This window comes from Gouania willdenowi, chromosome 1 (assembly GCF_900634775.1).
Source record: "Gouania willdenowi chromosome 1, fGouWil2.1, whole genome shotgun sequence".
NCBI lineage: Eukaryota > Metazoa > Chordata > Actinopteri > Blenniiformes > Gobiesocidae > Gouania > Gouania willdenowi.
Window position 1 is genome coordinate 8,545,813 of NC_041044.1, and position 14,731 is coordinate 8,560,543.

Genomic DNA, 14,731 nt, shown 5'->3' on the forward strand with positions numbered 1-14,731 from the left:
GGTCAATTTTGATGGAGAAAATAATCTTGGGCAAATCAAGAAGAAAGTCGAAATGTTGAGATTAAAGTCGAAATTTAGAAAATGAACTCAAAATACCATATCGTGATGAAAGTCGAAGGTCTGCTAAGTTAAATCTACAGAAGCCGATGAGGGCCAATTCACCATATGACAACAAACAGCAGACCGTGACCATCTACAAAACGTTTTCTATCGTTGTCAATAAATTAAACTATGCTTCAAAGTTGGGTTTAATAACAAAGAGATTCTTCCTTTTTCAGCTCATAAACACGGCGTTTATGAGCTGAAACCCGTCACATTTGGAAGAGGTGGAGCATTCAGTCCGTCTGTGGCTATTGAGTAACTGTACGGAAACAGATTAGGATCAGTTTTGATGAAGACTGTCGCATATGGTGAATTATCCCTAGTCTGCTTCTGTAGATTTGACTTTAATAGCAAACCTCGGACTTTTGTCACAATAATATATTTTCCAAATTTAAACTTTAGTCTTGTCTTTTTCACTTTATTCTCGACATTTCGACTTTATTCTTGATCTGCCAAAAATTATTTTCTCCATCAAAATTGGCCCGAATCCGCTTCCGTACAAAACAGTCCTGACCCTGACCCCTCTTTTTATGGACTTCACTAAAACTGTGAATGTGTGCTGTGGTATCAGGTACAGAAAAATAATTGAAAATAAAAAGCAGCAGCAGGTAATTTTAGTCATGTGACCTGTACAGTGGTCCCTTCTTGGTTTGAACTCCTTCATTCCACACATTCCACATATTTCCCATTGGATTTAGGTGAAAAGTGTTGCAGGTCAAAGTCAAGACTTAAACTTCATGGTGTCCCTTTTCCAAAAAAGGTTTGCAGTTAATAGGTACGCATGCAAATGTAGTCAGAACATGTCAACAAGTCTACTGTTGCCCTTAGCACTCATTGCCTTTGTTGTTCTCCATTGTCGATCACCTTGATATTTGTTTCCTGCACAAAGTACAAATTGTTTTTTTTTCTTCCCCTTTTCTATTTTAATGAATGGAAAGAACCACTTTTCTGAATGATAGAGGTACATAGAACAGGCTTTTTTTTCAAGATATTGGATCCAGATTGTTTGCTCAACAATGTTTTCCTGGTGGCCGTGGCCTGTTTCAGCAGATATAAAGCCTCCTGCCAAAGAAAATAAAGAATAAATGAATCAGGAATTGTTTGAGAATCAAAAGAATCAATTCCATTGAAGTGCAACGCAGTCATCTCAAAATTGGCAAGACCGTGAAGTATCGGCTGCCACAGTTTTTGTGCCATAAACACCTTCATGTATCAATGGATTCATGGTTCTTTGTGTTATTGGGAAGTTTATTATGTTGGGTGTCATTTGGAACCGTAGCAGCAGGAATGGAGCTATTATTTAGCATCTTTTTCTAATCTGTTTCTGTACAGCTATAGCTACAAAGGGACTGAATGCTTCACCTCTTCCAAACATGACTGGTTTTTCTTTCTGAACAGATTCAGTTTTTGGCAACATCTTTTCAAAGTCCACAAAGAGGTTAAAAGGCTGTGTTTATGATCTAAAAAAGAAAGAATCTCTTTGCTATTGAATGTTTTCTGTTGCACTTTTTGATCATGTAAAGCACATTGAGTTGACTGAGTATGCACTATACAAAAAAAATTGCCTTGCCTTGCCTTTGTTATTAAACCCAACTTTGAACTATAGTTTATTGCATTCATCGATACCCAGCATTTTGTGGACATCCACGATCTGCTGTTTGTTGTTATTTAGTGAACTGGCCCTGGTCAGCTTCTGTAGATTTGACTTTATTAGCAGACCTTCGACTTTTATCACAATATTGTATTTTGAGGTTTTTTTTTTTTTTTTAGAAATTTCGATTTTATTCTCGACATTTTGACTTTATTATTGAGATGTCCAAAATAATTTTTTTCCATAAAAATTGGCCCTAATATGCTTCCGTATTTCCAAAGGTAGATGATGGAGGTGGTGGAAAACTCTTTAAAAATTACAGTGATGGATGCAGATTTAGAATGCTGTTCTTCGCTGCTCATGACACATAAGCCTATAGGCTCCTCAGGGATAGAAAGCAATATTGTTATTATTATTCTTAAAAAGAACATTATGGATAAAAGTAGTTTGACATTTATTCTTTAGTAAAATAGATAATGTGCTTATTAACTGGAATTAGATGTAGTGACAAAACAAAATGATGAATTGGAAAATGGCTTAAATCTGTAATCCTACCAAAGCCTTTAATATTAGGATTTGATAAATGTCCTGGAGTGAGAGAAACACAATTAAAAAAATAACACGATTAATCTCATGTTATTATGGTATTGAGGGGTGGACATTGAGTCAAAAATGAGTCAGTGCAGCTTAATCTTCTAAACCATGGGTTGGAGGTTAAGGATTTGGCAAAATATGAATGCTCAGGTTTTTTGATTTTTGGAAATACTTCCTTAAGGGTGGTTAGTTTAGTTTAGGGGCCAGTTTGTTCACTAGTGGGATATCTCTGTCTGTTCATCCGAACAAAGCAGTGTGTTTGTGTTCATGCTAAATCCCCGGCACACCCTCGCCCTTTGACACACTTCGCTTTAAGCCACTGAAAATTTGGAGCATGAGCGCCATGTGCCGCAACATTAAAACTGACAAACATGCCTTTAAAGCACCAATGACAGCCCATCCTCGGCCGGTGATGCTGGCGGTGATTGAGGGGAGGGGATCTTTGAGTGGGTGGGACGAAGCAGCGCTATAAGGGGGATGCTGCAGCCCCGTCCCTTCATACCGCTCCCACCCAGCCCTACAATAAAAACCATCACCGGTGACGTGCGCGCAGGAGAGCACCCAGAACTATGTGCGCGCCCACGGGAGGGGCCGATAGAAAATGGCGAGCCTGTGCAAAAGGCAGCAATGCACGATAGAGAGGCGCGGCTTTCGGCAGGAACTTGACTCTTGGAGGCACAAACTCATTCACTGTGTAGGTAAGCTCGCTTGGCATTATGTGTGTGCGTGTGCGTGTTGTGGTCCGAGTGGCCGGGAGAAGCTGGGAACTGTGCGTTTTGGGTGTGTTGGAGAAGTGCCGGGGCTATACTGTCCAAAGCGGAGTCTATATGGTCTCCGTGAAGCTGTCATTTTTTGTTGCGCACTGCTCCACCGGACACATCCCAAAAGATCCAGCTCCAAGTTTTCCCTTCCCTTCTCCTCAGGCGTCCATCCACCTGCCTGTGCCGTGCGCGTGTGCGTCTCTCATCTCTATTTATTCACTGTATGTGTCGATACAGTTATTAATTCGTGTAGTTGTATATCTTTGTTTCATAGCTGTTTATTTATTGTAAGCAGGGACATGTCACGTGTGCAGATAGAGTTGCGCCTCAGCCAATAGGATTCCCTCTGCGCGCTCCTATATTATAAGGGGAGGAGGGCGGTGCGCGCTCTCCAAACATGACGCCCCCTCCTCCCCTGCTCTTGAAATCGGCTTTTGGGAGCGCGCATTGCTGCATTTGGGGAAATGTCAGTGGAAATAATTTTAGTGTTTTAGGAGGGGGAGGTGGCTGCAGCAGGCGGGGGCTCGGCACCGAGAGATGCCGCGATACGTGCCTGTAAACGGGCTTGGTACTTGTTGAAAAGACGCTCCTGAATATAATGGGAAACTCTGCTTAAATAACATGGTATGATACACTTTAACAGATTTATATTTTTCTGAAAGATCTATCTGATAATTACCACTGTTTACGGTTGATCACACTGATTGACATGTGCTTTTTTGTTGTTGTTGTTGTCAAACAACTGGCAACATTCAGTTCAGGCTCTTCCTGCTTGTATCCATCAGTTTACACCAGCTTTATCTTTTGGATTTCCTCATCCATGCATTGCCCTAACCGACCACTCCCCATCCCCCCAATCCTCCATTCTGGTGTATTTCATTAGCTCAGTTTAATCCGGTTACACTGACCTATCCCAATGTTATGGCAAGATTATCATCCACTCTTCGCCTCTGATCATTTAACCTCTCCGGGGTTTCCTCAGCTCTCCGCCGGTTTCCTTGGGATTTTGTTGGCATCAGAATATAAGAAGTACCTCCATCTTCACCACCTTGCTTGTATATATGCATGATTCTGGGTGTTGCTGCTCCACTTGTTTTTGGCTGCTTTCAGTGCATCCAGATGTTGCATGTTTACTTGATGCACACTTATCCATGTGTAATGTATCCCAGAGGCCGGCTGGGCATGAGCCTCAAGGATTCTTTGACTTCCCATGTTTTGATGCAGTGGAACATTCAGAGGTTAGGTCGGCTAATTCCTGACCTTCAATAGATTTGATCAGCATAAAGACTTAAATATATCACCATCAGTGCATCCACAATCATAAATACTCTCATTTCCTTTTTTTATTTCTCACATCCTAATCATTGTTTTAAATGTGACTAGATTGTGTTTTACTGTAAAAAGTGAGCTGTAATCTCCTTTTCACTCTCAAATTAATCATGACAGCATTGCCTGCATGGGGCTCAGCCTATAACCTATTTTTACATCATAATTAGTGCTGTTTAAATGATTTAGTGGGTCACCGTGCGTGAGTTAAAAGCAGCAGAGGATGACAGTGGCCCCTCCCTAAAAATGTAACACACTTTAGAGTGTTAAAATCTTCTGTAATGCAAAAGCTGCAGTAACCTACAAAGGATGACAATCTCATGCTAGAATACTGTCACAGTGCTCAATAACGGGAGGGAAATTGGTCAATTGACTACGGTGCGCTGAGAATCCATGTGGTGATATCACAGTCATACCACAGGAATACCAAAAACACAAAGCCCAATGAAGACCACGGTTGTATAATGCAGCTCTCTCTGTAAGCTGGTGCATGAATCTGAATCCTTATTAATTTTTTAGTTTTGCTTGTTGACATTTACTGCTCTGTGATAGTACGATGCATTTTAGGGCCACAGATGTTATCGGCACTCAAACTGAAAGCTGGCGTGCCTGAAAGATGATTTCTCTCTAATTTGGGAGATTTGTGGATCCTTAAGAGGGAAAGTCAAAGGCATTTAAAATTTGGTTTTGTATTGAACACAATGTGTGTTTGTGATTGTATGTGAGCCTAATGACAGACTTGCGACTTATCCAGTGTTTGCATGGTTTGCTCTAGGCTCATGCGCTGTGCACAGGACACACAGGTATCCATGTTTACCCTTGGGCCTCGACTTCCTCAATATGGGATCAGGTGTGTGATAATAGGCAAAAGGCATTGGAGAAATATGTCTCATTTGGGCTTAAAAGACATCTTGTACTAGTGCTGGGCAGTATACCAGTTCATACCGAATATCGCTGTATATTTTTGTTATGATATTAATATTTGATATACCGCCGTACCAGTGTATTTGATTACACAATGTTCAGCGTTTCAGACCAGACCCTTTTCAAGGTTGCACTGGGGCGGGGGGGAGTGGGGGGTGTAAACAGTAGCGCTCTGGTGTTAGTTACGGAGTAAATGTATAAGAAAGACATTGAAAGCTCTGAAGCTGCAGAACTAGTAGAACATGATGACACAGAAGAACAGAAGGAGCCGTGTCTGTTGTTTGGAGGTTTTTTTGTTTTTCAAAAAATCTGACGTTGACCAAACAACCATTTTATGCAAGTGTTGTCGGGCTAAAGTTGTCGCTCCACCACCTTAGCCGCAAGCATGTGGTGGAATATGAAGAATGTATGAAGTTAAAGTCGTTGCCCCCCACATCAGCAGGTAACACGGGGAAAGCAAAACAAACATCAAGCCAAATGTCACTTAAAGATGCGTTTGCTAGAGGGACTCGCTACGACAGAAAAAGCAAACAGTGGATCGAGATTACAAACTCTATCACTATCCATATTTACTTATTCTTAATATATTTTATAATAATAAAATAATAAGCAAATAGTGTTTGTTTTTGTTGTTGTTAAGTGTCTTTTTTCAGTCATTTTATTTATTTATTTATTTATTTTTGGTCATTTTGTGAGCTTTTGGAGTAATTGAGTTTAAACTGTTGTCCAATTTTGAGTGGTTTTGTTGTGTTTATGTTTTTGGTGTAATTTATATGTACTTATTTTGTCTTTTTTTAAGTCGTCTTTTGTGTGTGTGTGTTTTTTTTTTTGAGTAAATATGTGTTTTTGCTGTTTAGTGTGTTTTTGGAGTCATTTTGGGGAATTTTGTTGTCTTGTTGTAAATGTTTTTGGAGTCGTTTTGTGTGTTTTTTACTCAACTTGTGTATGTCATGCCGTATTTTGCGTGCATTTTTAGTCATTTTCTAAATAATTCTCTAACTTTGTGTATTCCTGTTGTCATTTTGTGTGTTTTTTTGGAGTTATTCTTTGTATATTTGTTGTGATTTTAAGTTGTTCTGCATGCACATTTGTGGAGGTCGACATGTTGGAAATTAAATATGACTGAGTGATTACTCAAGGAAGTGCTCCAGTCACGTAACAAATTATTAAAAACATTTTATTTTTCATCTTCTAAGACCTACGGTATATATCTATTCTAAAGTACATACTGTGAATGTGATGGTTTGCATATGGTGTTAAAGTTAACATAGAACATCATATCCCATGTCTCGTCTTCCACAATGGGAATAATTGTAATCAACAGATGACATCAACTCCAGTGTCCTGGTGTGACATAATTAATTATCTCACATTCGTTCTGAAATAGCTAACAATATCATAGATATAGAAACACAGATTCATCACTTAACTGCGGCCTCATCCATCACATAGGAAGTTGTGCAGGTTATTGTGTTATCTACAGCAGCACCTCGAGGCTTTGTGTGTGTGTTCGAGATGAATGGATGTTACAGTTCTTATGAATTTACCCATTCATTGTCAGTATCACCTACGAATAGTAAACACTAAAGTTACACAGTACCCAAACAGTATCACTGTCAAAAGTGTTGCTTAGATTTAAATTAAAAAAATACAACATTTTCTAATCATTTTTTTATTAGATTTTGTTAACTTGTCTTTTTTTTAAGTTGGTAAAAAATAGTTTGATGAAGTTCACCTAAGGCAACAAAATTAAGTTGAATTTACAAAAAAATGTCCAGAAATTAAGTTTGACAAACATGAAAGAAGACAGAAAAAGATTTACATAAGTCATATCGAAAATGAAACTAATAAAAATGATTCTAGTTACTTAATTTTAATATTATCAGCCAAATAACAGTTTTCAAGTTCTGCATACATAAAAATTAACTGGCACTCTGAAACGTGTACAATAAAATGTCTGCTTTTACAAGGTGGTCTTGTTGGAAACAGCACATTACCTGTGTTTGAGACATTTGGCCTCAGAAAGTCCAGTACAAAGGTTGAATCCTCGGAATTTACGACCGTTCACACACACAGTGATGTGCACAGATGCCACCTGTCAACACCATCAGCCTCATCATCTGTGCCCTGTGCAGCAGCGATAATAAAGCACAGCCTGTATATCATTGAAAGGTTACCATTATTAGTTGGTACCAATTTTAGTCCAACTGCTGATTCCTTTGGCAGACTTTCTGCTCAGAGATTGCGGCTAATTTGATTGCTGAAAGGTTGTAGCAGTGCTGGAGCGAGGCAGTGCAACTGTAAATGAGATAAAGAACAGGGTGTAAGTCTGAGTGGCAGCTCGCTTTTGGAAACGTCCCACTCTTCTCCAATCAGTGGCGAGACAAAAAAATATATATTTAGAAAATGTTTTCATTGTTTAAAGTGTGGTATAGAAAAACATTCAGTATAATACAGTATTTATAATATTTGAATACTGAGAATAATATATATATATACTGTATATATAGATAATGTGATTTTTAAGAAGGACTACATTTACAGCAGTTAATTGACCAAGTGCTTCAGTCATCTCATTTATCTCCTACCTTTCCTTTTTGCACTTCTCACCTTCAGCATCATTTACTTCTGATTGGCCAGCTTCATTTAAGCCTCTTTGAACAACACTCTAATACACAAGTGTCAAACTCAAGGCCCGGGGGCCAAATCCGGCCTTTTAGGGCATCGAAATTCGGCCCGCTCGAGAAAGTAAAAATTATAGAAAAAACCTGAACTAATTTAGTTGTAGATATCTCAGCACCTCCTAATACAAAAATTAAAGTCATTTTTAATCTGGGGTGGTGTGTAGCTCAGTGGGTTGAGCGCCCGCCCCATGTACAGAGGCTGTAGTTTCCTGCTCTCTCTGATCCCTTTCCTGTCGAGCAACTGTCATATAAAGGCCACTAGAGCCCAAAAAATCCTTTAAAAAAAAAAAAAAAAAAGTCATTTTTAATCTGAAATTGTTGAAAGAACACTAAATTTTTCCAAAATCTGGCAAATTATTCCGCAAAATTTCCCCATGTTCCCAAAATCAGGGAAATTTAAGTCACGATCCTGCAGGGACTGATTTACTCACATACTTTATCATTTATAGGTGGAAGTGCATACCAGTGCACATTAATGTAGAATTTTCTCTTTATCCCATCCAAAATGGTCACACTGGTATGTATTTGGCCCCTGAACTTAAAAGAGTTTGACACCCCTGCTCTAATACACCATTGATAGGGTGTATTTTGTCTCCAGCCTCATCTGCTGTATTAGTCTGATTGCTTTGTCATAAGGTGAGGTGACATCCAGGTATTGTTTTGTAAAGTTATAATTATCATGATAACTGAGTTTTCAGTAAATTAGGAGACATATTTAGAATATTCTCATAGTTTACTGTTTGTTATTCTTCATCCTAGCTGCTCGTTTAATTCTTTCTTCGATTACCCACTGTGCTTAGTGTCAAATCCGGATCAAGTCCACAAAATCTCTCCATCAAGCCTCCTTTTCTGAGCAGCTTTTATTTCAGTAATGGACAGATGGACGCCCCCCGAGAGAATCACCCTCCACTTTCTCATCTTGCTAATTCTTTGCATGAGCGTTCTGAAAGGAAAACAAAACATGGCACATTTATCTGGAGCTGGTTGTGGCTGTGGGTGGGATAGCTGGGGTTGTGGGGGTGGGGGTGTAGGGGGTGTGTGTGGGGGGGGGGGGGGGGGGGGGGCAGTGATGCACCCTTTGGATTGGATTGGATGCCAACGCAGTAAATCTCAGCACACACTCTTCTTTACAAATGGATTCACACACATACACACACACACACACACACACACACCTTTTCACACACCCTCTGATGTCAGAACATGTGTGTGTGGCAGTGGCCGATCTGTGCCAACCAAGGAGCCCCGCGGGAGGAGGAGGGGGAGGAGGAGGGCTGCTCTTTGGTGTGGTGGTGGGGGGAGTAGAGTGCAATCTGTAGAAAGGCAAAATACACCACTGACACTAAGTAGCTGCGACAGAAGGCGTGTGTGTGTGCGTGTGCGTGTGTGTGTGTGTGTGTGTGTGTGTGTGTGTGTGTGTGTGTGTGTGTGTGTGTGTGTGTGTGTGTGTGTGTGTGTGTGTGTGTGTGTGTGTGTGTGCAGAACATTTATTTTTCCAGAAACTGTCCACAGAGCCTCACCACCAAACACAATACCGGTGGGGGTTCAACCCTCACCGCTGGGATTACTCGCCACATCTTTAGCCACAATGAAAGTGTTTCATCTTGTTTTTCAGGCAGTTGAGATGATTGTGACAAGCTTTAAAGGACACATTATGTTTGGAGTCTCAGGAGAGGAGACGGGCTTGCAGATTTCCTAAAAAACAAAAACAAATTGAGTTTTTATAGGTGTTTTTTTCTCCTTCATATCTGTAGATAAAGTCTTTTTCTTTGCTGTTTCTGTTCTCTATGCAGCCTTCATTCGTTTCAAAAAACACAAAGTAATGAGGAGAGGCTAATTATTATCTGCACATATGGGACCAAGTTTGGCAGAAGAGTTTTTTTTTTTAAATTGTGAAACCATTGTCTATCAAAGCAACTTTACTCTGAAATCGTGATGGAAAGATTTGAAATGTTAATGTGGTGCTTTAGGGTAAAAGGCACACAGTCAGTGTTTGAAAGGTACGGAAGCGGATTTGGGCCAATTTTGATAGAGAAAATAATTTTGGGCAAATCAAGAATAAGTCGAAATGTTGAGATTAAAGTTGAAATCTCGAGAATAAAGTTGAAAACAATACGTGATGAAAGTCGAAGGTTTGCTATTGAAGTCAAATTTACGGAAGCTGATGAGGGCCAATTCTCCATCAAAACTGGTCCTAATCTGTTTTCATGGCTCCTCAATAGACGTGCTCCACCTTTTCCAAACTTCACTGTTTTTTCCTTTTGAACAGAGTACGTTTTTGGCAATATCTCTTCAAAGTCCTTAAAGAGATTACAACGCCATGTATATGAGCTAAAAAAAGAAAGAATATATTTGTTAATAAACCCAACTTTGAAGTATAGTTCAATGCATACATTTTGTGGACAGCCACGATCTGCCGTTTGTTGTCGTATGGTGAATTGGCCCTTGTCAGCTTCTGTAGATTTTACTTCATTAGCAGACTTTCAACTTTTATCACGATACAGCAGTCCCTCGTTTATCTTGGGGTTTATGTTCTAAAAATAACCCGCAATAGATGAAATCCACCAAGCAGTCAGCATTATTTTTTTATTATGTTTTAAGGCTGTAAAACCCCTCACCACACACTTTATACACTTTTCTCAGACAGGAATTAACATTTCTCTCTAGTTTAAATACTTTCAAAGTTCCAACCTTTGTAGATTTTAAAACATAAACCTGTTTTCCAACAGCACTTCAGAGTCACACTGCTAATGATCAAACATTGATGCTGAACGCATTCAGAGTCTTTGTTGACGATGACGTCAGGCCGTCAACACGAACACCGGTCTGTTCACCCATTCAACCATGGAGTAGAAGCTGTGTGTGACCACCTGGAGCTGTATGACACGGCCTTTATAACCAGGACCGGACGAGGAAGGATTTGGCGTGGAGGAGAATCAGCGAGGAGGTGGTAGTAGCAGATAAAAGTTCTCTCTGTAGCACTGAGCTAAGATAGCATTAGCCGCTAATCACACCGGCTTTTTTCACTGGAGGTTTATGTTTATTTTTTATTTATTTATTTTTTGTTTATGTTTATGAGAGGAGAAAAAGGAGCGCAGCTCCCCGCTTCAGCAGGCAGTGAAACACACCGAGTTTAATGTGTCGCTGGTGGGTGAACGCAGCATTAGCCAATCAGGACGCAGAATACAATGCGCGTTCATAGGCTGTAAAAAATGCATCCAAAATTGCATTGTAAAAAAAATTCCCGAAACACAGAGGCCGTGAAAGGTGAACCGTGATATATGAGAGACTATTGTATTGTACTGTATTTTGAGTTCATTTTCAAAAATGTAACTTTAACTTTAACTTTTAATTATTTTCTCCATCGAAAATGGTAGAAAAGCACATATTTTTTTGCGTATTTAATAATGAGTGACTGGGTTCTCTAATCGGAGTCCCGTATTTTAATAAAAATGTGAATTTAGTTTGTGTGTTAAAATGTCTCTTAAATCAATTGACAACAGTTTGTGTGAAGTGAAGTTATAATTCTAAGAAACACTCTTTCTTCCTGTTTTTCAACCTTTTCTCCCTTTTAGTCTCACCGGCAGCGTCCAAAGTCCACCATTTCCTCAAACTTTGTACACGACGTCCCTGACTCAACCTAAAATTTATGTAAGCGTTCCATTGTGTTTGTGTGTGTGTGTTTGCGTGCACTTCAGAGGGCTTTTTTAGCTTGTGGTCTGTGAGCTACCTGACCTCCTCTTTAGACGCTGACACCATGTGGGCTCATGCAAGGCTTGGAGTTTGTGTTTGGTACAGCACACACACACACACACACAGTCAGACGCACACGCACACACACACTTGTCGGTGAGAGGTGTCGGGGCTTTCGAGCAGCAGGAATGTTTACTCGGACCCGCCTACAGTGAATTCCTTCTGCTTCTTCAAAAGCGGCTGCTTTTGTTTGGAAGGTCATATTTGAGCAATCTTACCTTTCAGAGCTTTTAATAAATGGCTTTGAGAAGCTCAAAAGTGTATGAACTCTGGTACTTTTGTCTTTGTAGAAACCCAGTTTAGATCTTAAAGAAGAAGTGAATCACTTTGACAAATGGATATATTTTAATTCACTTGAAATAAAGAATGAATATCTAATTTTTTTACAAGTGACAGCAATTCGGGCCTTTTGAAAGGCTGTGTTCTAAATGTCACACTAATGTACTACTCATACTAAGTTTGACGTCAAAATTTGTATGTATGCAGTGCGTTCACATTAGATACAGTGATTGAGTATGTGAGAAATACCCTGATGTATACTATATCGGGACATTTTTTAAGTACGCACAAAGGGCACACTAGTCATACTCTCCTCCCTTTTGATGCATTGTGAGTGGGATATAAAATCCTCCTGAGAAAAAAAATCAAACATACCCTTTTCAAAACAAAAGCATCTCTTCTTATTTTCCATGGTACACTTTTGTAAATAGGGCTCTTGTTTTGAAGTTAACCGAAAGTTTTGTCAGTAGCACAATGGCGGATCGCCGAAAATCTCAAAATGTCGTCATGAAATGTGTTTTATTGATCAAATGACCACATGTTGATATTCTACTTGGTCACTTTCTCGCTTCAAATGCTTTCAGAACTTTCAAAGGTTTATGTTTGTTTATTGTGGATCCCCATTAGCGCAGTCAAGCTGACGCTATTCTTCCTGGGGTCCAACAGAAATAGTTTTGTTAAAAATACAGAAAAAGTATTTTCTTCCAATACAATCATTTTACATTTACATCATCAAAACAAAAATAAGTTCATTATACAAGCAATAAGTTATATAAAAATTATAAAACATTATCCCAATACAAATTCATTAAATGCAAACTCCATTTCATTTCCATTTTCAACCATAATACGATACCGTTTTACATTCTCAAATCTCTACTATTTTCATAGTTCAGATAGGTTCCTTAATGACACAAATAGAACACTTTCATACATGTATGCCTAGAAATAACTGTTTTAATAATATTTTAAATACCTGTACGTCTGTAATATTTCATTTGGCAGTGAGTTCCATGCACGAGTCGCCCTATAAGTGAACGATCGTAGGCGTTTCGATTTGGCTTTTAGTAGAATAAACTTCTCTGCAGAGGCATGCTTTGTACTATAGTTGTGTTTGTCATTGTTAAATGGCAGGTTTTGATAGAGGATTTGTGGACATTTGTAATGTACAATATTTTTAAAGAATGAGAGTAATGAATACAGTAACCTGTCATGCACAGTGAACCACTTCAGTCTGTTTAACATGAGTTTAGAGCTGGTTCTGCTGGTTGGCGAATCATTGGAGATTTTTAGCCTCAGTGTGCTTCAGGTTTTTGTTGTAGGTTCAAACTGTTGGGAAACTTCTCAGTATGCTTCAGTTGGAACGGTCATCATACTAATCATACTTATAGTTAGGCCTGGGCTCATAACAGATTTTGCTGGACGATATATTGTCCCACAAATTATTTCCAATAAACAATATTATTGTCGATTTTTTCTTATACCAAATTAACCACTAATGTAATGATAACATATCATAATGATGCAAGTACACTCTTTGAAATGCAATCAACTTGTATTTCTCATTAATATTTTTTTACCATTGTAATTGGAATGTCAATAACTTTTAAATATTTTAAACAAATAAAACAATTAAAATAAAATGGACTTTAATAAATATCACAAACAAAAACAATAAAATAGACTCTTAAGACTTTTAAGGAAAAAAAAAACACCTCAAATGCAAAACCACACACAACCAAAGCAATAAATAAAATGCTTTATTGAGTCTCTTTCTAAAAACAAAATTGCACTTGCAATAAATCTGAAACATTGAGGCACAGAGGTATATAGTTGTACATTCCTTAACAGGTAACACTTCTAATCCAGTTACAACCTTTGTAAAGAAAAATGCTAGCGGCCCCGCCTCCCCTGTTTCATTCTGTTCCATTTTTATTCAGTAAACCATACAGAATGGACCAAATAGTTTCTAGTTTACTTCGTTCATTCCGCTATGGAACAAACATGCAGGTGCTGAGGGTGAACCCCCTTTATCATCCAGCCTGTTAGGAGGCGAAAGACGAGGAAAACAAAATACTTGGTTGCTAGCCCCGCTCGGCATCCCCGCTTTTGCTTCCGATCACACCGCTTCCGTCTCCTCCGCTGGCGGACACCGCGGGTAAGAGGCTCCGCTGCTTCACAGGCCACTGGGTGTAGCCGGTGTAGCATTCCGATGCTACGTAATAGGTCCAGAGTTGCCACATCTACCGGACTATAACGGTTTGATTTACCTAAATCTAAGATTGCCTGGCGGTGGTATACTATTTTAGAGTAATTACGCTGCAGGTTCACTGAGAAAATATTAGAACTGACTGAGTTATCTGCGTTTAATATTCGTTGCTAACACTAGCCTCTGCTGCTGACAGGCACGCCAGCAAATACGTATGAATATGGCAATACTGTATACCGAGGCCGGCAAACTTACCGAGTTCATTTTATTTACCGTCCGGTTAATTGATTTATTGATTATCGGCCCAGGCCTACTTATAGTATATAGTAGACAGTATATACTCATTCAGTTTGTAGTGGATAGTAAGGAGTGAGACATTTCAAACACAGTCACAGTCTGTAGGCCTGCGTTCTGCCATTTTGTGTATCACATCACAGGTTAGACAGACTTGTGTTTCCATGTCTGTAAACAATCATAACAACATGGTCAGAAACATGCATACTTCAAC

General features: G+C 39.1%; 1 protein-coding gene across 1 annotated transcript in view; it reads left to right on the forward strand.

Annotated features, from left to right (window-relative positions):
- The first annotated feature begins 2,803 nt into the window (after nucleotides 1–2,803).
- lcor (ligand dependent nuclear receptor corepressor) overlaps nucleotides 2,804–14,731 on the forward strand; it is a 116,231-nt gene continuing 104,303 nt past the window's right edge. The window contains exon 1 of the mRNA XM_028447823.1: nucleotides 2,804–2,985. Within this exon, the coding sequence (XP_028303624.1) occupies nucleotides 2,889–2,985 (97 nt within the window). The 5' untranslated portion in view covers nucleotides 2,804–2,888. The remainder of the gene's footprint in view (nucleotides 2,986–14,731) is intronic.